General features: G+C 45.2%; 1 protein-coding gene across 7 annotated transcripts in view; it reads left to right on the top strand.

Moving 5' to 3' along the window:
- Positions 1 to 23,069, top strand: part of FBLN2 (fibulin 2) — a 114,388-nt gene that overhangs the window by 27,073 nt on the left and 64,246 nt on the right. For 5 of the 7 annotated variants that reach the window (XM_071755490.1, XM_071755488.1, XM_071755494.1 and 2 more), the window contains exon 2: positions 9,143 to 10,634. In XM_071755490.1, the coding sequence (XP_071611591.1) occupies positions 9,254 to 10,634 (1,381 nt within the window). In that variant the 5' untranslated portion in view covers positions 9,143 to 9,253. The remainder of the gene's footprint in view (positions 1 to 9,142; positions 10,635 to 23,069) is intronic. The other 2 variants (XM_071755493.1, XM_071755492.1) reach the window with 1 other exon arrangement.

A 23,069-nucleotide genomic window follows, 5' to 3' on the forward strand; every position in this document is an offset into this window, starting at 1 on the left:
ACTCCAGATGAGCTTTAAAGGCAGAAGTTGTGGTCAGGACAGTTGTTTCTTGCACTGCTTATTCTTGTCCCTCCCTGCAGGACTCTGTTCAGATGAGAACACAGCAAACTCTCAGGGTCACCGTCAAGCACAGAACAAGCAAATCTGGGCTGATTCCAGCAGTAATAATGTGCTCAGGGCTCCAGAGAGGGCTGAAAGTTTTGTAAACCAAGAATTCTGAGAACACTCACTGTAACAAAGAAAATGTAACCCCAGTGACTCAAAGAGAGATTGTTTCCTTGAAGTATGAGGTGCAGCTATGGTGTCCTTGGGATGAGCAAATCTGAGCTGGCGTTTTATCCTCTGGACATACTTAGCTATGGAATCTTCCTTCTCCATTTCCCTTCCACTCCCAGGCTTTGTCCTAAAGAACCAGGGTAGAGAATGCTTTCTCTGTGTGGAACAATGACAGCAGTGGCCTTGTGTGCTGTCTCTCAGTGATGTTTGTTGAAGAGGCAGAGCCCAGGCAGCACAGTGGGCATGCAGAAGTTCACCTACTGCCATGTGAGTCTCAGGTAGGTGAGTTTTGCAGCTGGGAGAGCAGAAGATGTATTTTCTCAGCTGCAGAGGAGAATCCAGCTAATGAAAGGAGTTGGTTTGTTGCTACAGTTGGTCACTGAATGCACGTTTACTCTCATGGGGGACAGATTTGGAGCCTGTTGAGTCACAAAGCAAAACAGTTTGATCTTGGGTTCTTCTGGGGATTTTGCTGTATTGTGAAAAATCATTGTGCCTTTTGAGGGAAACGGATCAAGAGTCCCAGTCTCCTCATAGGGAAATCCTGGTTGTAGACAGCAACTGTATGTGCTGTGGATCAAAAGAGATATGTTGACAGAACTCCCTATGAAAATGGTGGAAAAACTGTGAACCAAATTAGTAAGAGACCAAAAGGTTTACTGTACAATGCGTGTTATTTTCACCTCATCAGCAGACAGAATTTCACTATTAATAATGACAATGACAAGGCCAGGACACATTTACTGAAAAATTATTTACTACAAGCTTACTTTATTGCCATTTTGTTATGACACTCATTTGGAATTAATTGGCAGACTGAAGCAAACCCCTCTGAGTTACTCCAGAGAGTCTCAACTCAAATTCTTCTGTTCAGAGGTTGAAGTTCAGGCTATGGAGGAAGGGGCTCCTCTGGCTGCTGAGCAGCTTTGCCTCACATGGAAAATTGTACTGCAGTTCCCTTCTGTCTTCCCTCAATGAAAACAATTGTTAGCTAGTTCCAAATTGGCCCAGGGCAGGAAACGCCAGTTGCTAAGCTGTCAGTTAAATAGTAGGTTTTATTTTATTTTCTTTTTTCAAATTTGTATTTTAAGGTGGGGGAATGTTGATTTTCAACTGTTCCAGAAGGGTTTGACTGAACTAGGTAGGCAGTACCCATGTGTGTGTGCTTCTCTGCAATGCTCAGATGCTCCAACCAACGTATTTCCCAGCAAGAGGAGAAGATCTGTGCTACAGATTGTCACTGCTCAGGGCAGTGGGGATCCAAGGGCTGGCAGGGCTCCTGCATAGTAGAAGACTGGATTAAGAAAACAAACAAACACAAAGCTTGAATCTGTTGCTTACAGAAAGTTCAAAGTAACATCGTAGGCATTTCATTGAGGAAAGAAATAGGGATAGGGGCTCTCTGAGGAAATGGGAATGAGGTGCTCAGATGTTGAATGCACTGAGAAGGGCAGAGGGCTGAAATATCCTGGAGGAAAAGTAGGGTAAGAGAGGATGAGAGAGAAATGTAATTTAATCCAGAAGCTTGGAAAAAATGCTTTTTGAGGAGCATGGTTATGCAACCAAACAGGGGGATGTTCTGCTTGAGTTACTTATGGTTTCTCACAAAAAAAGTATCCAAATAATGGGGAGTGCTGTGATAACTAGGGATTTTTTTTCTCCTTAGAGAGAAGGGAGGAGTGCAGCTCTCTATTTCTCAAGTAAACGAGAAAAAATTCTTTCCTTCACTCAGCAGAGCTGCTAACAGTATTTACAGTGTTCAGCTGAGCCCAGAGTATTGAACTGGTGCTGGTGCTGGCCCCTGGGGCTGTGCTGTCACTGGGGCTGTGCTGCCACATCCCCGGGGCTGTCCCCACATGTGCACGGCTGCTCGAGGTGCTGTGGAGCTGAGGGACACGCTCTGCCTGCCTCCTGCCAAAAGGACTCTCTCTCTGCAAATTGGTTCATAGCTTATGAGCTTTGACAAGTTTTTGTTGGCTGTGCCTTGGGAAACGTTTTTGAATGACTGTTGCTGAGTTTGCTTTAATCTTTTCTCCGATTTTTTTTTTTTTTTTTTTTTTTTTTTTTTTTTTGGCTGTCCTGGAAATAGCTGGGTTATTTAGTTGTGTTTCTGAGGTGTGTATAGTCACCTGAAACTCAGAGATGTGAAAAGAAAGAAAGAAAAAAAAAAAAACAAATCAATATTAAAGAAATTTATGTTCACTAAAAAGAAAGAGTTAGGCTCCTGCATGACCCTGGCTGGGCTGCAAGTGCACGGGGAGCCTCCTGAGCACCCAGCTAAGGGGAACTGCATCTCAGCTGGTTTGACAGGGGCTCCATGGTACTGGCTGGGCATGTTGCAGCTGCTCTGGCTCCCTCATCCACACTGGAGCTCACCAGGGCTGGGATGAGGAGCAGCCACGTGTGCTGGGCGGGATAGAGTTTCTCTTTACCTCCTTTCCCTATGTGAGTTGTTCCTTGCAGCTGCCTTGCAGTTCCTTGCAGTCCTCCCACCGAGTCCCTTTGGATCTGCTGCAGTGGTGACTCCCAATGACACAGAATTGCACTCTTCAGGCAGCCAAGTACCTGCCCTGTAATTTTGGGCTGCTCTGAGGCAGGGGGGAACTTTGTTACAATAGACACAAGACAGGATTCTCCCTTCCTCAGCTCTGCCTGTTGTTCACTTGGAAAAAGGCTGCTGTCACTCTCCAGGGCTTCAAAAATAGCTTCAAAAGCTGCACATTGTGGAAGAACATGAGCTGCCTGCTCACTACTGATAGTGCTTGGCTACTTCAGCTGAAATACCTTGGGTGATGCTTTTCCATTACTGCAGCCTGTCTGGTTCCTGTTTGGATTTGAGTGTGGGGAGTGTCTGGAGGCTGTTGGGATCATCTCTGCCTGGGGTCACTTGTGCTGGGAAGGGAGAGCCACTTGTTGGAGCCACTTTTGGGAAACTGCGTGAGTTTTCATCCTATGCTGCTTGCTGTTGTTTGTCCCACTCTTGAGTTCTCTGTTGAATTAAGTAATGATCTGCCAGAACCCCAAATGTCTGGGTTTTTTTACACTTTTCCATGAAAAGGGAGTTAACAGTAACTAATATCTTATTGAAAATAAAGCTGAGGAAAACTGCCTGCAAAAGCTATGACTTCTGAAAACGGGCTGGTTTTGCCAAGAACTGGAGTGTTGACAACACTGAAGTGAGTAAGCATCTCGTGCTTTACTTCTGATAAGCAGCAGCAGCTCACTAAATTCGGATTCACTCAGGGGTTTGTCCTACTCCTCTTTCTCCCTGCCCCGGGTGCCCGACTGCAAAGGCTGGCATCAGCCCAGCTGAAATGTCATTCATTAGCAGGCAGAACTGACTGGCACTGCACACTGTGTGTTGCATAAGAGCAGCCAAGGAAACCCTTCTCCACTTTTCATTCATCTGGCTGGGGAATAGCAGTGAGCTGGGCTGGGAGCAGCCAGCAGCCAACCCTGCCAGAGCTCGCTGGGATCGCAAGTTTCCGGATTGAGAGGGTGTGAAAGGAAGAGCTAATCCCCCAGCTGGCACAGCCACTGGGTTGAGGGGGTTTTCTGCTTTTCATAGATCAAACAAGATCTTTCCATTTTCTCTTGCATTTAGAAGGGATTGTTGGGAAATCGATATTTCCTTCCATCCCTTCCCTCCTTCCTCCCTTAAGTCTAAACTATGACCACAGCCATTTAAGAGCTCTGACAGCTGCAGCAGCCCAGAGAGGTTTGGCTGGGGAGAGGTGCTAAAATGCACAGGCTGGTGAAATTTGTTAGTCCTGTTGGTCAGTGTGGGATCACACGTGTGTTTCAACTGGGCTTTTTGCAATGTGTGACAGAGAAGGGATTCAACATCACTGCCCCAGGCTGTGTTTGGTGCCTGCTCACGTTCAGCCTGAGCCTGGAGAGTCAGTTTGGACTGGGTAGCACTGGGAGCCCTTGGTAGCTGCTCTGTGGGTAGGTGTGAACTTGCTTTGTGCCCAACTGGAGAGTGCAACTGCTGCACTGGCTTTCCAGGATCCTAGTGAATGGACAGATTTTCTTCTTTGTGTGTGGGAAACCTGGGTGTGGATCAGCTCTGGCTCCCAGTCTGTGGCACAGCAGAGATCCCACAGCTGTCTGCCACCTTCTGCTTTCACAACTGGCCCTGCCCAATGCTCAAAAGGAGAAGATGAATATCAAAACAACACTGCCATTTTTACCACCCTTGCCAAGGCAATTTACTGAGGAGCTGAGAAGTAGGATAGGGAAAAGCGCTGTTCTATCTAAAGATGTTTGCAGGGATCTGCAGCTGGTTAAATGGCTGGTACATCTTCAAAGCTGGAAGTCAGAGGGCTCTCATGCAGGTGTGGTCATCTGCAGTTGGCTGAATTTACTGTGTTTATTGCTTTTTGTTTATAAATGGCTGCCTCTTTTTATTCAGTGAACATTAGAAAGAATGCTCTTGATTCTGCAGTATCTCTTCCACACGTGCAGACTTTATGCTGTTGTTTTGCTGTCTCTGGGGCAACCTTCACACAGCAAGATGATGTTCACGTGAAGTTTTTGCAAGAAAGTGCCTCTTGTCACCTCTGCTTATCTAGAATAAGCTTTCTGGCTCAGCACTGAAATGAAACCATCTGGAAGAAATATCTCCCAATAAAATACTTTCTTAATTTAAAGAAGTTGCACATTTTAAATGTCTAGATCTTTTGTGGAAACAGACTGGTTTCATCAACATTTTCAAGTAATATAGATGAACTGTTTTAATCAAGTCAACATTCTTCCTTTCAACTTCATGTTATGGCTTTGATTGAAATAAGTCACAGTATATTGTTTTGTGAAAATGTCAGAATTTATAACTTTTGGGCCCCAAACTGAATCAAAGTAAGCATTTTGAAATCCTGTTTTGTTCTGCCCCTTTCCCCTGCCAGGAGACAGGAATCTGATGTTTTTCAGCCAGTGCTCATCATAATTTTCATGATCACTGCTCTTATTGGCCTTAGAAGTCCTGTCACACAGATACTGGTTTCATCTGCAATGGGAAGCATTCTCATTTCCTTTTCCATGAAGATGTGTGCCTGTAGTTCCTGTTCATTTGGACTCTTGCTTTTTTAAGCTGGTTTTCCATGAGGTGTCTTTGCTCTGCCTTGCCCAGGAGCTGCTTTTGAAGAAAGAATTGAGGAGTAAGGAACTCCTTTGTGGGCTAACTGTCCTCTATTTGCTGCTGATTTACCTCACAGCTTTGTTTTAGCTGACTTTGAGGGACCTCCAGTCCCAGTCCAGAGCATTTTCCCTCCCTTGTGTGGGCACTTATGCTTTCTCAGGATGCACAGGGCTGGCAGTGGCTGCTTTACCCGCAGCCTGACCCTACTGAAGCTAAGAGGGTTGTTAGCACTTGGACCAAGGCAGAGCAGGACATGCAGCACAGCAGGTCAGGAAGCTCCATAAAGGACAATTTGAAGCCTTCTGGGTCATGAAGCAATGCATAAGGACTGGGAGACACTTGGGTTATCTTGCTGTAGAGCTTTCAGCAGAGACTTTGAAAAACCTTTATTTTAGGCATGCAGGACTTAATTTGTTGTGACAATCTCACCCAAGTGAGCAGCAAAAGCCAATGACATTGGTAAGAGTGGGTGAAGGACAGAGTTAAGAGTAGAAAGCCCTGATTCTCATTTAGGTGAAGCCCTTGCACATTGTCCCAGTTGTGTAAACAGGGCATTGAAGAAAGCATTTTAAAAGTTAATGGAAAGAAATTACTGCAATAATATCTACTGGTAGTAAACTTCCCTGTCCTCAAAGAGGTTCCAATTGAACATAAGAGGAATGTTTTACACTCTGAGGACAGTCAGGCACTGGAAGTGGTGGATTCCCTCACTTTGGAAAGTTTGAAGTCTCAGCTCAACAGAGTGCTGGGACATCTCATATAAACAGTAAGATCAGAAGAGTTGGACCAGATGATCCTTGAGGTCCCTTCCAATAATTTTCTATGATTTTATGAAGCTATTTTTTCCCCTCTTGGTACAGACACCATTATCTCACTGCTCTGGATGCCATTCCCAAGTAATTAACTGCTTCTCTAGAGCATCATTTCAGCACCAGGGAAGGACACAGATCCAGAGGCAGTTGCACATGGGCTGGCACCAGCACACAGGGGCTGTTCAGAGGGATGGGTGTTCTCAGTGGGGTGGTGTTCTCACAGTGTCTCTGTGCTTCACTCAAGGCTGTTTCTCTCGGTGCTTGAAGTGGAGATTCTTTCTTTGATATGCAAGTTTATGGGGTGGGGGGAAAGCCATGAGTGTGGGGAACAGATGGAGAAACACTTTGCTGAAAACACAGTGGTTTAAAGGAATTAAAAGAGATTCTTTTGTTGGGGTCATTACAGCAGAAATAAGGAGCCCTTGAGAGAGAGAAAGAGATAGCCAGCCTCCAAAGATAGCAAAGATTGCAGTGTTAGCAACTAAAAAAGAGGTTTATAAGGATTTCAGCCTTATCAGTTTGAAGTTGGTAGCTTGAGAAATCAAATGTAGAGGGATGTGGAAATGATCAAAAGAAAAAGGGCACAGAGGGGCTGAATGAGGCATTGAGCAACAAGCGTGGGAGGTGAGGGGTGGGATGGTGCTCTCCAGAGTTCTGTGGGTGAGATGCAAGGAGGCAAGAAGAGGAACAGAAGGAAACTGGAGGTGACCAGGAGATGCAGACAAACCCTTGGGCAGAAATGGGGTGCAGATGGGAGGGAAGGAGGCTGTAACTATATAGGGGAGGGCAGTTGAGCCCTCTCTCACAAAACCAGACTGTGTGTCCTGTGGTAAACCTTCAGCTGTGCTTGAACTTGCAGGCACATGAGACATAAAGCATGGGCAGCTTTCTGCTGCTTGCTTCAGGAGACAAGGTAATTTGAGGCTTTCTGGTTGGAAATTCAAGTTTATGCCTGAGAAGCGAGTACTTGTTTTGGGAAGCCCCAACATAGAAGTAGAGCAGGCAAACACAACTCACAAGGGTGTCCTGCTCCCAGTATCACATTTACCCAAGGGGCTGTGCTGTGCCAGGACAGCAGGAGCTGTCTGGGAGCAGTTGCTGTGTGGATATAAAACAAGTGATAGACACAAACTTGCCCAGAGTTTGACCAAGGGACTTTGATGTGCTGAAGCATTAAAGCCAGGAGGTACCAATTGGAGAGGATGGGGACAAAACCCTGCTGCAGGACCCTAGCAGAAGCAGCTTATCTGTAATTGTCCTCCCATTCATTATTCCCCATCTGAAGCTATGTAATAATTACCAATTTGGATTACCTGGAAAAGCTGCTGAGAGCAGGATAAATTATAAACTCCCAGGCTGGATTCTGAAGAATTAATTTCAGCATTGTATATTGAAAATTCTCCTTTGTAGGAAATACAGGGGCTTTATGAGCAGTTCTGAAAAACTTAGATCCTTCCAAGCCATTATCAGACTGTCTGATAATTTTTCTTCAATCAGTCTCCTTTAGTATTTATTCTATCTCTGTACAACGTACTGAAGTAATTCCAGTTCCAGGGCTGGACTGTGGAAATTCTTAGCCCGGTTTGTCCGTATCTTATCAGAACAGACACTTTCCCCCTGGGCTGGCTGCTTTCCTGCACTGCTGGAGCAGGCCTGTTGGAAGCCCAGTTTGAATGGGAGAAGTAATCTTTCTGAATGGGTTTTCTGGCAGGATTCCTGTTGCGTGTGTGGTTTATTGTTCTTGTTGATGTGACTACATGTAATCCCCTAGACAAATGTTTTAGGGTCCTTTTTGGTGCTGGGAGGGGTTCTGGGAAAATAATCAGATTGCTAGTTCTGTAAAATTCTGTAGGCAAACTTTCTGCTGCTTTAAATCTTGTTCCATGTTATTTGTGTAACTTTCTGAGAATGCTTTTGATATACAGGACAATGGCTGATTGACTTGAACTCTTACACTTTTCTGTCGTAAAAGGACGGAGTTATTAAAAGCAAACAACTTTCTTTTCTTCAGTGCATTGTAGCAGTGTTATTATGCCAGTTCAAAAGTTCATTTATTTATTCATTTCTGCTCACAGTGTAGTAATTCACTAGAAAGTATTAGTGGTGCTGTCAGTAATAAAAGAAGTGGATGCCAAAGGTGGCACCTCCTCAGCTGGTGCCCAGATCCACTGCATGTACAGTTGTAACTCCAGAGGAACCAAGCCCTGTGGAACTGGGCCATGTTCCGTGAGATGGGGATCCAGCCCCCAGCCTGGATTACAGGATAGCTAATGGGATGCTTAACCACACAGTAACAACAAGAGACAGAGAAGTTCTGTTTTAGCACTGCAAGGGTAAAAAATATAACATTGCTAATGCTGAAGCCTGAAGTGCAAAAGATTGAGAAGTGGGGGAAGGAGGCAGATAAATCTCCTTTTGTTTTGAGCTGACATGTCTACAGGCAAATTCTCACTTCTCAAGGCTGTTTTGTCTGAGAAAGATCGTTGAGATTTGGGTCTTTGTAATTAAAGCATAAAGAATAATTATCTTGAACTTATATCTGTGGAGGAAGAACTGTGTATTTACTAACCTGCCAAGAAATCGTTCCCTTTTTAGCTAGAAAGAACGGTTAAGAAAAAGGCACTGAAGTGTAAAGGCCTTTTAAAATTTAAATATATATAAATTTTGTGATCAGATTCAAAAGAGAACACTCACAACCTTTTTTTCTCTCTTTTTCTTTCTGTCTTTTCCAAAATGGGGTTGGGGAGGAAGCATGCAACTCCAAAGTTAGTGCCTACAATGCTTGGAAGACATTGTGATTAATTTCGTACTTAGGTTTCCAGATGTTGGATTTTGTCCCAAGTTTTAAAGACCTCTAATGTTTAACAGGATATGTGCTGAGTATAGTCTTTAACAGAGTTTTCTTTCATAACTCTAGGATCTATGAGAAAAGGCAACTCAGGAAAACACTGCAGATTTGGAGCTGAATCTACAGCCTTCTAAGGAAAAAAAAAACCAAAAACAACCCCAAAACAACAAAACCCATTAAATGTGCAAGCCTGGACCGGAGCTGTATTTGTTTGGGAAGAGTATGGATAGGTACTGGAGCTGGCAGCTGAGCTGCTGGAATGCCCTCCTGCTGGTGCTGCTGTGGACTGGCACATCCCGTGCCCAGAGGGACTGCACGGGTGCTGAGTGCCAGCCCCTGGACAATTGCATTGAGGAGGTGCTGGAGCCCGGGGACTGCTGTGCCAGCTGCCTGCAGCACGGCTGCACCTGCGAGGGGTACCAGTACTACGACTGCGTCAACGTCGGCTTCGTCAACGGCAAAGTGCCCGCCGGGCAGTCTTACTTCGTGGACTTCGGAAGCACCGAGTGCTCGTGCCCCAAGGGAGGGGGTAAGATCAGCTGCCAGTTCATGCTGTGCCCAGAGCTGCCCCCAAACTGCATCGATGCGGTGGTGCCGGCTGACGGGTGTCCTCAGTGTGGGAGAATCGGGTGCCTCCACGAGGGACAGAAGTACGTCGCGGGGCACACCTTCCATATGCCCCCCTGCAAGGTTTGCCACTGCCCCAACGCCGGGGGTGAGCTGATGTGCTACCAGCTTCCAGACTGCAACGCCTTTGCCTTAAACACTGCCAGCCCAATAGATGCAGAAGATGGTGAAGCAGACAGACACTACGATGACCCCTACAGCTATGACCAGGAAGCACCGGAAGGAGACAACACCCAAGTGGAGTCTCCAAAAAAATACAGGAGTTATTCATCGCAGTTAGAGCAAGAGAGCATCAGCCAAGAGCAAAATGAGGATTATGACTACCTACCAGCCAGCATTGCTCCTTCAGCTTTGGCTTCACCTGATCCATACACTCAGGCAACTGCTGCACCACCCACCACCTCAGTGCCCCCTGTCCCCTCTGAATTTCCCAGCACCACAGAGAAGATTGAGAGAAAGAATGTGCCCCACACCACTGCAGCATCCCTGCAGCAGGTGACACATAAGGAAGCACCCTTGACCACCAGTGCTCCTCTGGAGCACACAACGGCCACCACTGAGACACCCAAGCACCTGGAGGAACTGGAGAGGAGATCAAAGGGGAAGCAAGGTGACAAAGAGAGGCACGAGCAAGAAAGAGCCCCCCACTCTAAAATCAAAAAGCATGCCAGAAAAGAAGACCCAGGGAACAGCATGCAGCTAGGCTTGAAAGAGGTGAACTTAACAGAGTCAAGTTGGTCAAAATCTTCCCGTGCCACACAGGAGGGAAATGTTTTCCCCAAGGTAAAGTTCAGTGCAACCACATCTCCTCCTGTTGCTCTGGGGGAAGACCAAGGTCACTCATCCCAGAAGCAGTCACAGGCACTTTACCGTTACCAGCCCGAGGAGGATGGGGACCCTAACTCCATTCATGCCAACCCCAGGTTACCAGAAGGTAAGAACTGCTTCCAGTGTAGATGTCTGGACAACATTTACTCATAATAATGTTGGTGCACATCAACTGTTCTTTTCTCCTTGCATGAGCATGAAACCAAACAGACCTCCAGTTACCTTTTTTGATTTCTTTCAGAATATGGTTTGGGTTTCATTTGATGTAATCAATACCATCTCACTATTGCCTGTCTTGCTTTGATTTTACAGACTGTGGATGGTGTTTCCTGGTATGTTAACTTTATTTCAGATAATGGTTTATTAAAATTCTACCTTTTCCTTCAATTGGTTGCTTTTAATGTCTAGTGTGATGTTAGAGAAACATCTCACTCTGCACAAAAGCAATAGGGTTTAATTAGTTATCTGCTTGGATCCTCCAGTTACCAGCTGAATGGTATCACGTTTGTAACGTTTGTCTTTTGCTGAGGGAGGAGGTGGAACAGTTGTGCTTCTACTACAAAAATATTTACAGCACTGATAGTATTTATCCTATGCTTGAAAGGCTGCCTAAGCTTGTTAGTACAGGAACTTGATTGATACACTCAAATACCCCTAAGGACTAGTAGGGAGAAAAAAGACTACCTTTTGCTTTGTGTTTTTGGGGGTCTGGAACTTCATGATGTTTATGATCAACTGTGGCAAGTTTAAGTATTTCTTCTCTGCCTCTGGATTCCTCTTGACATCTGCAGTGGATGTTGATTACACACTTTATGCAGTGCTCATTACTGTAATGAATGCAAACTTCATTGCTATAAATTAGCACATATACAGCTCATCTTTCCAATTCATTTTTTCATCAAATCAGGAGTGGTATCTCCTTTATCAAGATGTGGCACAAAATGTTCTCATGAGACTCAGAGGTGTAATACTTGGAGTCTGAGGAGAGAATACTAATTACTCTGTAGACAGTGGTATTTCTTCCTGGGTTACCTAGGTAGCCCTTAAGCATCTTGAGCTGCCTATCCCATCTACTCAAGAAGTTTAAGGGAGGTGGGAGGAGGGCAGGTTTGGAGCTGAGACTCCAGGTCTTAACACAAGCAGCCCCCAGGGCTGTTCACAGGTGCACGAGGTTCCTGAATGGAGGTGGTAGCCTCTCTCTTCCATTTCCACTAACATTTTTATTGTGAATGTTAGTCTCACAATTACTGATAGCAGCAGTAATCTTGAGTCAGACCTTGATGTCTTGGTTTCACCAGAGCAATGTTCCAGAACCCAGCCCCTCCTGCAGAACCTCTCCGTGTTCCTGGCAGCAGTGCTTGAAGACAGTGCCAGGAGAGAACATGAGCTGAGCACACACACCATCTGGAGGGGTACCTTTAGGAAGTGTGGACTTTCAAAAATTATTTAATAAATAATTAGTGTGCCCTGACCCTCACCTTTATGCTACCTTCTCTTCACAGATGCCTGTTTTATTTTTTCTATCTCCTTTTGTTATGTGAAGGGTGAATCTAACAGAGCTGACTGGCTGATGATCCTAGGGGAACAGTGAAAGTGAATGGATTTTAGCCTTCTAGTTTGTATAACCTGAGTAAGAGGATCTGTTCATAACACCTTTTTTTGCCTTGTCCAAATGGAAGGGGCAAAAATGATCTGCCTTCACAGTTCTCCAAGTTCATTTGTAGGCAGATTTTACTCTTCCTATGTTTGTTGCAGCCAGCCACAAAATCTGAGCTGAGCTGTGCACCAAGGCTGTGCATGATGCATGGGTCTGAGTTAGGACTAACAGGCAATAAGCTGGTTTCTGATCTAATTTAAACCCAATTTAAAATTATTATACTTCTCTCTCAAAAATGAGGGGGTGGGTGGACCACCCAGAATTTTTCAACGAGGTGGATTAGAAAAGCCTGTTGGGGTCTGAGTATTTAGCAGCAGAGTTACTACCACATTTTAGAGGCTCCTTGGGTGATTTCCAGTCTGTGATTCCTGGGAACTGCTGGGCTGGGAACAGGTCTGGCCAGGGTGTGGGTTAGGTCAGGGTGTCTGCTGGATGGCAGCAAAATGGGATGGATCTCATGTCAGGCCTAGAGAAGCAGGTTGGAAATCACTGGATGCCAGTTTTGCCTTACCTGAGAGCTACATGTATAAATATATTAATTTATATATAGAGAAAACTTCTTTTAAATATAGTAGAAGTAGAAATATCAATAAATAGGTGTTGGGAGCAGGGTGTGCTGCTTGGCTGCAGACAGCTCTGAGGCTGCTGGTGCTCTCTGCAGCCCATGGAGCTGCTGCAGGTCCTGGGTGTGAGTGCTGGTTCCTTCCTTTACCCTGCAGTCCCTGTCCCCATCTGCTCCACCAGTCCTGTTAGGAGTAGCTGGTGGGACCAGATATGTGCAGGACTTGTAAAAGAACTATGGAACCTTCCAAAAACTCAGGGCTCTCCCTTGCCATGGCTGGTGCCAGCATCATGCCCAGGGGCTGCTGTAGTTTCACTTGTTTGATTGTTGTTTCCATTGATGCAGTTGTGACTCCTGTGAGCACATCCATATGTTTCAAGTAATAACACATATACATCTTCTGTCTTTTTGGTGACTCCTGAGCCAGTGAGGGAGAGAGAGAGTGAAGATATTAGTCAGGCTTGAAAGAAAAATTCATTTTGCCTTCAGATGCAGAATGAAAACAAATTTTGTGCTTGTCTTTTTAAGTATAAAGTGGCATAATCTACCAGAATTGCTAAGTAATTTCTGTTCTTCCCCCAAGAATCAGCAGCATGATGTAAACTCCATCAACCCTCTCATTTTTAAAACCCACCAGGTCCTTTGGCTGTTCCCCAAAGGGGCTTTCACTCTGGCAGTGAGGCTGTGCCCCACCTCTGGGTGCACTTGGGTGTCTGGGGCTCAGGTCCTGTCCTGCTCTGCAGGGTGAGGTACAAGTCAGCCCTCCTGCAGACCCCTGCAGACCCCTGCTCACTCCCAATGTAGCCCATGGAATCATTAAGGCTGGAAAAGACCTCTGAGATCATTAGGTCCAACCATTAACCCAGTGCCAGCAGCCAACCAAACCATGGCTTTAAGTGCTATGTCCATATGTTTTTTGATGTCCTCCAGGGTTGGTGGCTCCACCACTGCCCTGGGCAGCCTGTTCCAATGCCTGACCACTCCTTCCACAAAGAAATTGTTCCTAATATCCCATCTGAGCCTCCCCTGGCACAGCTTGAGCCCATTTCCTCTTGTTCTATCACGGGTTTATGTGGGAGAAGAGACCAACCCCACTTCACTCCAACCCCCTTTCAGGTAGCTGGAGAGAGCAATAAGGTCTCTTCTCAGCTTTCTCTTCTCTAGAGTCCCCGGACCCTTCCCTGCAATGGCTGGGCCAAGAGGAGGGCTGGCTTAGGGAACTGTGGGGAGGCTTTGCATTTAATTGCAGTTTCATGGTTTTCTCATTTGCTGGCATATGGGATGGATTTTCTTGATTTGGGGTTTTTCCTTCCTTGAAATCATCAATATGGTTACTAACGTTTCATCTGAATTGATTTTTCTGGAAACAGACATTTATTTAGGCTCCTGAGTCACTGCAAGGTACATTTTTGTGACTATAGGGACACTGTAGAATTTATATATTTTTTTCCCCAATCTTTCTTTTTCTCTGGATCTTAAAAAAGTATTGGAGGCTTCAGAGAAACATTTGCTGCCACAAAAAATTCAGCCCATGCTAGATGGCTATTGCATTTACTGCTACTAGCTCTATCCTGGCACCAGAACTCAGCTGTGGTTGGATCCCTGATGCCTTTCATTAAAAGCTTGGCTTCATTAGGTGTATTTTATGTATCTCACTTTGGTTTTATATGTAGCTGAATTTTCATCTCCCAAACCTCTGATGGCTCATATGTAATCCAATGATGGAAACAGTGTGGGCTACTTTGGTGTTCAGGAAAGGTTCATTTTGTGTTTTGATTCTCTTTCTCCTTTTTCACTTTGTTTTTTTATCTGTGTCTCAGTACCAGGCTGGCACACTCTGCTTCCCCATTCACTGAGTTGGGCTCTGGGGAGGCTGCCCTGGGGAAGGTGCTGAGCTCTGCCAGGGATGGGAACAGCTCTGCTTCTGAAGAGCTGCTGTCCTTAGACACAGGACACACACAGGTGGAATCTCTGGCATCCACCAGCTCAGTTGATCTCGTTAGCTTCTTCACTCATGGACTCCACTGCTGTTTGTTTTTAGAATTTATTTCCTCTCTCCTTTTGTCATTATTCTGAGTGTTTCTGGAGCAGACAGGGGGTTTTTGTTGTTGTTGTTGTTTTTTGTTTGGTTGGTTGGGTTTTGTTTGTTTGTTTTTTGTTCTTTTGTTTTGGTTTGGGGTTTTTTTGCTGAGTTTCTGGGAGCTGAGGAACCTGGGGTGTCTGAGGCCCCTCATTGCCCCCCAGGGGTGGTGCAGGTGCTGCTGCCATCCCAGCAATGGGCCCTGCTGCAAACCCAGGGCTGAAATGGTGGTTCTGGGGAGCTGGTTTCTCAATTTGCAAGGCTCTGCAGAGCTGTGTGAGCCCTCTGGATGCCTTCTTGCCTCCAACAGGGGTGGGTGCTACTGCTCAGGGGTCTCTGCCACCCTCTGCTCTGTGCCCCTGTCCCACTCCCTGCCTCTTTCTCCCATGTGTGAGTGCATGTGTCACAGATGCTGAATACAGACTAAAGAGCAACTTTCTTCAGCAACGTGCCAACCACTTGAAGATTCTATGGCAAATGCTAATTACTCCTTTCCTAAAGGAACTGTAAGTGTAAAGAAGAGGTAATTACTCAGCTGAGGAAGTGTAGATTAAGTACTTTCACCGAGGGAAGGGATGAGATTGATGGAGACTATTCTCTTTATACAGTCTCTTTCCAAACATTGATCTTATCCTGTCACTTACTGCAAGAGCAGCAAACAGAGGGAGTTTAAATGTCTGTATTTATTATTTCCTCATCCTAAAAATGCCCTGAGTAAGAGAGGGTTGGATAAAACATCTTTAAAGATCTTGCTATCAAGTTTTGTTATGATTTCCCCACTTTTTACCATTGCCCTATGCTCTACCAGAGGAGTGCTCTTTCTTGGAGAAATGAAACTCAGGTAGCAAACAGCCTTGTTGCCCATGTTTTGTGATTTGCATTCTGGTTTTGGCAGGCTGAAGAGCAATTTGAGTCCAGCTGGAACCACTGTGGTTCAGAATGGACGCATTTTTCCCCTCAAACTCATCCCTAACCAGTAGTTTTTTTAATCTTGGTCATTTTTAGAGTTAAGGATAATTGCTTTCCAACTGAAGTTAATTGCACTGAGTAAATACCTGCAAGGAAAGATCAGTGACATTTGTTGCATGTGAATCCTGATCAGGTAGGAAGTACTGGGAGAATCTGTTTATCTTAGAGGGATATAGTTGAGATTTCAACCAACCCACCTACTTGGTATTTGCTGATATTGATGCTCCTGAAGAAAGATGAACTTGAATTTCTGATTTGAGCACAAGCACAAAATGAAACCCATAAAGCAGAGTGGCACTGAAGGTTTCCAAGATGTTCCCTGAGCACAGTGACTCTTCACCACTCCATTTGCCACCATAAAATCCACTGAGGGATGGTAGGATTCTCAGGATGGTGCTTCAGAAACACAAATTCTATTTGCAATTACTTGGTATTTCTTGTTAACAGGCAAAGTGTTCTTTCATATGTATTTGATTTACCTCAGGGCTTTGTCCCAGTTCTCTCTGCAAGAAGAAATCAGCTTTGAATCCTCAAAGCAGGATAACAAAGGTATAAAAATAAACCTCAGGACTGGAGGTAAGGTGGGAAAAAGCCTCTAGGCCAGCAAGTGTGAAACAGCATGAATTACATCCCAGGTGACAGCACTTGGTTATATTGTGGTGGATAAATTTCTGAGGCAGTAAGATTGTAGCCAGAGTACATACCTATCAAGTAGGCTGAGATACTTACAGAAAGAGGAAGGCTGAAGTATGGTAAAATTAAGAAGTGTTTTAGGAGAAAACCACAAGCAGACATAGCTGTTCTGCCAAACTGCATTCATACCTTACTGGATAGCTGGATGCAAGCTTAGAAGAAAAAAGAAAATATGTAACCATTTCCTAATTAAAAAATATGTAGTATGTGGGGACTGATCCTCTGATGGCTTCGAGTGCACAGCCTCTTCCTAGACTCCTTCCTCACCCCAGCACTGTGTCCTCAGTGCCTGTGCCCAGGAGCTGCCACCTTCTCCTTGTTCAGCTCCAGTGGCCCAGCTGTTGGTGAAGCCATGAGCAGGGTGTAGGGACCTCTCTGGGCAGATTTCATGTGCTGGGGGACCTTTCACTGCAAGAGTGGAGCATTGCAGGATGAGGCACAGCTCAGTGGTTTTGAAGAAAAACTGCCCAAGGTGCAGCAGTCACAACTGTTGTGTCTCCCTGTGTTTGTATTTGTCTGCCTTCCTACATCTAAGAGTGTAAGTAGGGGCTGAGGTTGGACAGCAAGGTGAAGGAACCACTTGTGCTGGAATGGGACTTCTCAGTGCTTTCTGTTTCAACAAGACCTGGGATTTCAAGTGTGGCTGTGCTGAGCACTGCTCGTGGTGTGGATCTGTAAGCAAAAGGTGCCAGGAAAACCAAGGTCTGCCCCAGCAATCTGGAGGAGTGTATTCTGACTAGTTGTGGGTTGTGAAATCAGCAGTAGCCAAAAGCACCAAATCTCCAGGCACCTGGCCTGCCAGACCTGGCCTGCCTTTCTGTTTCTGAGGCTGTGGATGCAGCTTTCAGCCTACATCAAGAGCTCTGAATAGTCTGAATCCTCTCAGGGCTGAGCCTGCCAGCCCAGACATGTGGGCAGCAGCTGAATTTGAAGGATCCAGACTTGCCCTACCCAGGAGCACAGGGTCAGTGTTGATGGTCTGGTGTTTGTCTCTAGATGATCTCTCTGGACAGGTTGCTGGATAAGTGCTTCTGGCCTGTTTGTGTTTTGGAAGAGTGCTAACCAAGGGCCAGACCACTGGTGCTGGGTTTTGAGCTGGCTGGGCTTCAGGGTGCCTCTCAAAGCTGCAGGCTCTTAAAACAGACCACTATTCTTCTTTGAAGAATCCCCCTGGTGAGCCCAAGCCCTCCTCACCACAGACTTTTTTCCACCCATCACACAGATCTCCTTGTTAGAGAGGAGATTTTAACCAAAGGTCATGACGTCCCAGTTAGCAACAATTCTGTGTCAGGCTTTTATGGTGCTGTTTTGGTCCATAACTTCTATAGAGGCATGTTTTTTAGTTACAAAAATAGTTTAGAGGATCTTTTCTTAAAAATGTGAAGTTCTGTGAAGTGGTGCAAGCACAAGCCTGGTATGCAGCATGCCAAATTTCAGTGCCATGCTTCACTAAAAACCCTCTGCATAATCAGTCATCATCAGATGTATGCAGATTTTTAACAGGCTAAAGAACTTACAGAACTGCTCAGGCCCTGAGGTCTTTCCTTTGTAAACCCTAGGATCTGCCAGTCCAGTAATCAGTGATGTTTAAGAAGGTCTCACTCTTGTCTTCCTTGTCTTCCCATAAAATGAAGGTAGGGGCTCATCACTTCAGTGTGATCTTACTGTAAGGACAGCAATCACTGGGGACTGTGGCAAGCAGATACATTGGTGGCACAAGGAGGGCCAAACGTGTATGTTCCTTCAGATCTTGCTCATTTTTACCCTCAAACCACACTCTGAGGGGCAAGGTCTTTTCCCCAGCATCTGGTGTGAGGATGGGGTGTAGATACCCCTGTGCTGATAGAGCATTTTCTACACTTGAGGGGTTTTTGCTGCAGCACAAGGGCTGTTACACACTTGGCTGGAGCAGTGCTTCACATCCAGGGCAATCCAGGGTGTTCAGTGTTGACACCATCATCTGTGAAAAGCTAGCTCCATCCATGGTTTGCAACAAGATGGTTTCATCTAAATTCTGAACATTAAAGCATGCTGGGACAACCTATGGAAAAAAGAGGAGAGTTTTCTTGTATGAATTAACTGATCACTTGAGAAGGCTGTTGGGCTCACCAGGTTTCTCAAGGGGCTGCATTTGCTGGTTACTTACAGTCCACACCTCAGAGTGGTTTTGTTGTATGCCTGTTTGGTACTTCTTCAGAAAACAGAATTTAAATGAGACTTCTTTGCAGCAGTGTTTGTATTATTCTAATCGATCACTGAGGGATTAAAAAGGACTCTGAATATAGCTCCTTGTTACAGAAAGGGAAATACAAGTAGTAATTTCTGATCCAAATTTTGTGAGACAATAACCTTTTGAACAGTTTCAAATATGAAGGCCAAATAAATGTAGCTCTCTAGCATCTGCTTACTCATGAAAGGATTTGTAATTTCACTACCCCGGGCCTCACAGCAAGCAATCTCTCTTACCTCTTAGGGATTCTTAGGTAACAAGCCAGCAGTAATTGGAATTCTATAAAGATCTCCTTATGTGTGAGCAGGTTTTATGTTTTATTGACAATTCCCAGTCTGTCAGTGCTATGCCTGAGTTGACCAGTTCTCTTCCAAAGCCACCAAAAAGCCCTAAACTGCCATCCCAAAGCCCTGGTGGTGCTGGCACTGAGCCAAAGCCTGAGGGAGGGATGAGGGAAAAATCACAATGTGGTCTCCAGGACCAGCAATCCTCCACTGGGCATTTCATAGAGTCATGAGGCTTAGCTTGGAAGAGACCTTGGAGATTATATATTCCAACCTCCCTGCCGTGGGCAGGGACACCTCTCATCCAGACGAGGTTGCTCGAGGCCTCATCTAACTTAGATAACACTTCCAGGGAGGAGGCAGCCACAACTTCCTGGGCAATCTGTTCCAGAGTCTCACCGCTCTCCTGCTGAAACTTATTCCTAAAATCTAAATTCCTCTTCTCCTTCAGTTTAGGTCTCTTTCCCCTTGTCCTGTCACTGGACACTCTTATGAAAAGTCCCTCTCCAGCCCCCCTGTGGGTTCCCTTCAGGGACTGGAAGGCAGGTTTAAGGTGCCCCTGCAGTCTTCCCTTGTTCAGGCTGAACAGTCCCACTCCCTCAGCCTCTCCTTGTAGCAGAGATGCTCCAGCTGCTAATTTTCCCTTTCCCTACCTTTGCAGGGGGCAGGGAGCTGCAGTACTCCCCCCAAGCCCCTCATCTTTGCTCTGATGCCACGTGTGGAGTGGCTGGGACTCACCAAGCTCCTTTCAGTGAACAAATTTGTAAGCGGGACCATTACAGAGCCCCTGGGTCTGCAATTGTTCACTGTCTGCTGGAATTACTGGGCTTCACTCCGACACTGGGAGGCAGTGATGGTGATGGAGCACCTCATTATGTGTGGGAGTTGCTAAGGTGGGTGCTCAGGGGGGTTCCAGGGAGGCAGCAGCTTCCTACCAGGCCCCTGGGGGTGCTGGGGGCAGCACACTGGGGCTGGGGTGTAGAGCCCCTTGCCTGCTCCTCTGCTCTGGCTGGCTGTGGGGCTGGCTGCAGCTCACACACCCCCTGTGTACACCAAAGAAAGAGCAATTTAGTAAATCAGAACTGTAATTCCTTCTCCCTTGTTGCTGTGAGTGCTGGGTGCTTCTGTGTTGCTGGTGTGAACCACACGGATGCTGCTTGCATTCAAAAGGGCTCAGACCTGCTTGACCATGGTTTTGAATTGCTAAAACAAACCTTCTTGGTTCCAGCATTGCATGAAGTGAAGGATAATTGATTCTGTTCTGATGCATTTGTATATAATGCATCTTAAAAAAGAAGAAAAATCATGAAATTAATCCTTGTAGCCTTACTGCTACCATTCCCAGGGCACCCAATTCCTTGCCTCTCCAGGGAGCAGATATGGGCAGTAATGGGTCTGTATAGAGTGTTGTACACCTCTCCCATGAGGGTGCTTGAACTGGGCACATGAGCATGTCTCAAGGATGAGATGAATGCTTAGGAGAAGCTTTATTCTCAGGTTTTTATGTTAAAATTTTATTTCAAGCAGAAATGCATTGGCTCTCCTGTGTGACCACCTTCCCGCACCCTTTTCTTCTCTGCTTTTATGGCTGTTGCTGGAGATCACTGTGAGTTTCCCCCTTCTTGTTTGCTGCATGTCTTCTCCTCCCCTTCATTTAGCCCTGGAGGAGCAAACTTTTGTGGCTTTGCAGTGAGGGAAACGTTTCATTTTCCCTGAAGCCAGGTGCCTGGGGCATGCTGACAGCAGCAGGTTGGAGGTGGAGTGGCTGTGGCCCAGCACAGGGACTTTGCAGCCTGGTTGTTGGCCTCTAGACACTGGGGACCAGTGGAGTAACTCTTCTGGGAGAGCTGCAGGGAAGAAATGGAGGAAGATGTGCCTCCAGTGGCATTAGGAAAGTCAGCAGGTTAATGAAAACTAAAGAAAATGAAAAGTCAAGCAAGTGCTCGGTGCAGGATCACCAGTGAGCACTGTTGAAACAGGACAGGAGAGAACCAGATGGGAAAATAATGGCATTTGCCATGGGTATCATACACAGTCCAAGACACTTTAAGTCAATTTAATGAAATATATTCTGGTCTTAGTATGTCCCTGAGATGCTTGGTCCTGGTGTATTTTTTTGAGTAATAATCTCAATGGCTCCATGTGATGGGTATGGTCTGGCTCTGAGCTGCAGTAGCACTCACCTCCTCCACATGTTCATTGAGAGCTGCTACATCAGCTGTGTTTGGAGCAGAGGAGCTGGAGGTTGACTGGACCTGGCTCATATGCAGGGAAGAGAACTGAGAAGAAAAATGAATGAGCTCTTGCAACAGGAACATCTGGCTGCACTTCAGCTTCCTTCTCTTCTCACCGCTCACTAATTATATGTTAGTTTCTGTCTGAGATTTGAAAGACATTGAATGTGCTACTTACTGGAATAATGTTCTGAGCACAAGTTAAATTGATTAATATTATTGAGTTACACATCTTGTATGAAGTGAGGCATCAAAAGTGCTTCTTGTATTCATATTCTGATTGAGACATTCTACAGGGACTTAGAAAACAGTTACAATTGGCTGTCAGTGATTTGTAACAAGGAATTTATTATACCTAATACAAACCTACTGTGTGCTGCTAGCACATGGCATACACAAAAGAAGTTCCAGGAACACAAACTTTGTTTCAGTGGGGGTGCAGAATTTCTTGAAAAGCAAACACTGAAATGAAAAGCATGTCAGCTTCTCCATATAGCTTAGTGGTGAGAGCAGATGGCCTCGTGAGGCTGTTGCAGGAATTGTGTTTTGAGAGGGTGGGGTTTGGTAGAAGACTCATGGTCAAACCTATCTGGTTCATCATGAAAAAAATAAGGTTCTTTACTGAAAACACCACTTCTTTAATGAAGATTGAGCTTTATATCTATATCATCTATAATCTATAAAATGGTCGTTTCTTGTGACAATTTCTAGAAGTTTAAAGATATCTTTGCATTGAAAAAGCAGAATGGAAAACTTTCAGCTAGTTGGATGGTGTTTAAGGAGTTGAAAAAAAAATAATGATTCTGATATATCACAAGGAGGAGGACTTTTAGATAAGAATACTAGGTCAGTTCATTATCTACTTGGTGGCATGGAAACCCTTATACCCACCCACCAGCTCTGCCTGGATCAGTATTTGGCTGTCAAGTTTTCAGTTGAAGGTTTTTTCTCTCTAAAGGCTCAAGCAGACCCAACTTTAAATCTTCAGCTAACTATATAAAACATCTTTTTTTTTAATGACCTATAAGCAGCTGAAGATTAATATAGTTATCCCTCTTATTCTTTCTCTGCAATTTGCATTAGTTTTCCTTGTGTAGGAATTGCCTTGCATACAAGTGCTTGTAGTTTTCATTTCCAGATTCAAAGCTACAGTGTTCTATCCAAGATTTGCTAAGAGCTTTACTCTGAGGAGCTGTTTTCATTGATAACATGCACTTAAGTAATGTCTCGTGTCATAATGATAGAATTTGTACTTTTACTGGTTCTGGGTCAAAGCTGATAAGCATTGTCTTAACTCATGGCATTGAAATCAAAAGAAAGTGCAGTAAACACCAGTGATGACTCACGATGACATTAGAGAGCTACATAAATGTTTCATTTCAGTCAGCTTGGACTGACTGGTCACAAGCAAATAGTATTTTTGCTTGTGTCTTCAAGGTGAGGTAGAAGATAAACGTGGAGGCTTTCCAAAATCTTGTGCACCAGTCCCAGAAGTTTCAGTTGGTGCATTAAATTAATGAATGTGCTTTATGTATGTGCTTGAAATACAGACTTTTGCCTGGCTTGGCCTCTGGTCCTGGGAAGCAATTCTCCTGGTAGTGTCTGCACTCTTTTTCTCCTTTGTACTTGGCCCCAGGGACAAGAAGAGCAGATTTGTACTGGGGCATGACCAAGAATCTGTTGTGGGGCAGGCAAGGACTCTCAGTGCCTTGGTACTAGGTGAAGCCAACCAATTTAGGTGAAAAAAAGAAGGGTTATATTAGTAGTGTTCTTACTCTCAATTAATTTAACCAATCATTAAAATGAATAGGAGCTTTTGGAGTCAACCAGTT

This window comes from Heliangelus exortis, chromosome 12 (assembly GCF_036169615.1).
Source record: "Heliangelus exortis chromosome 12, bHelExo1.hap1, whole genome shotgun sequence".
In the NCBI taxonomy this organism is placed as follows: Eukaryota; Metazoa; Chordata; class Aves; order Apodiformes; family Trochilidae; genus Heliangelus; species Heliangelus exortis.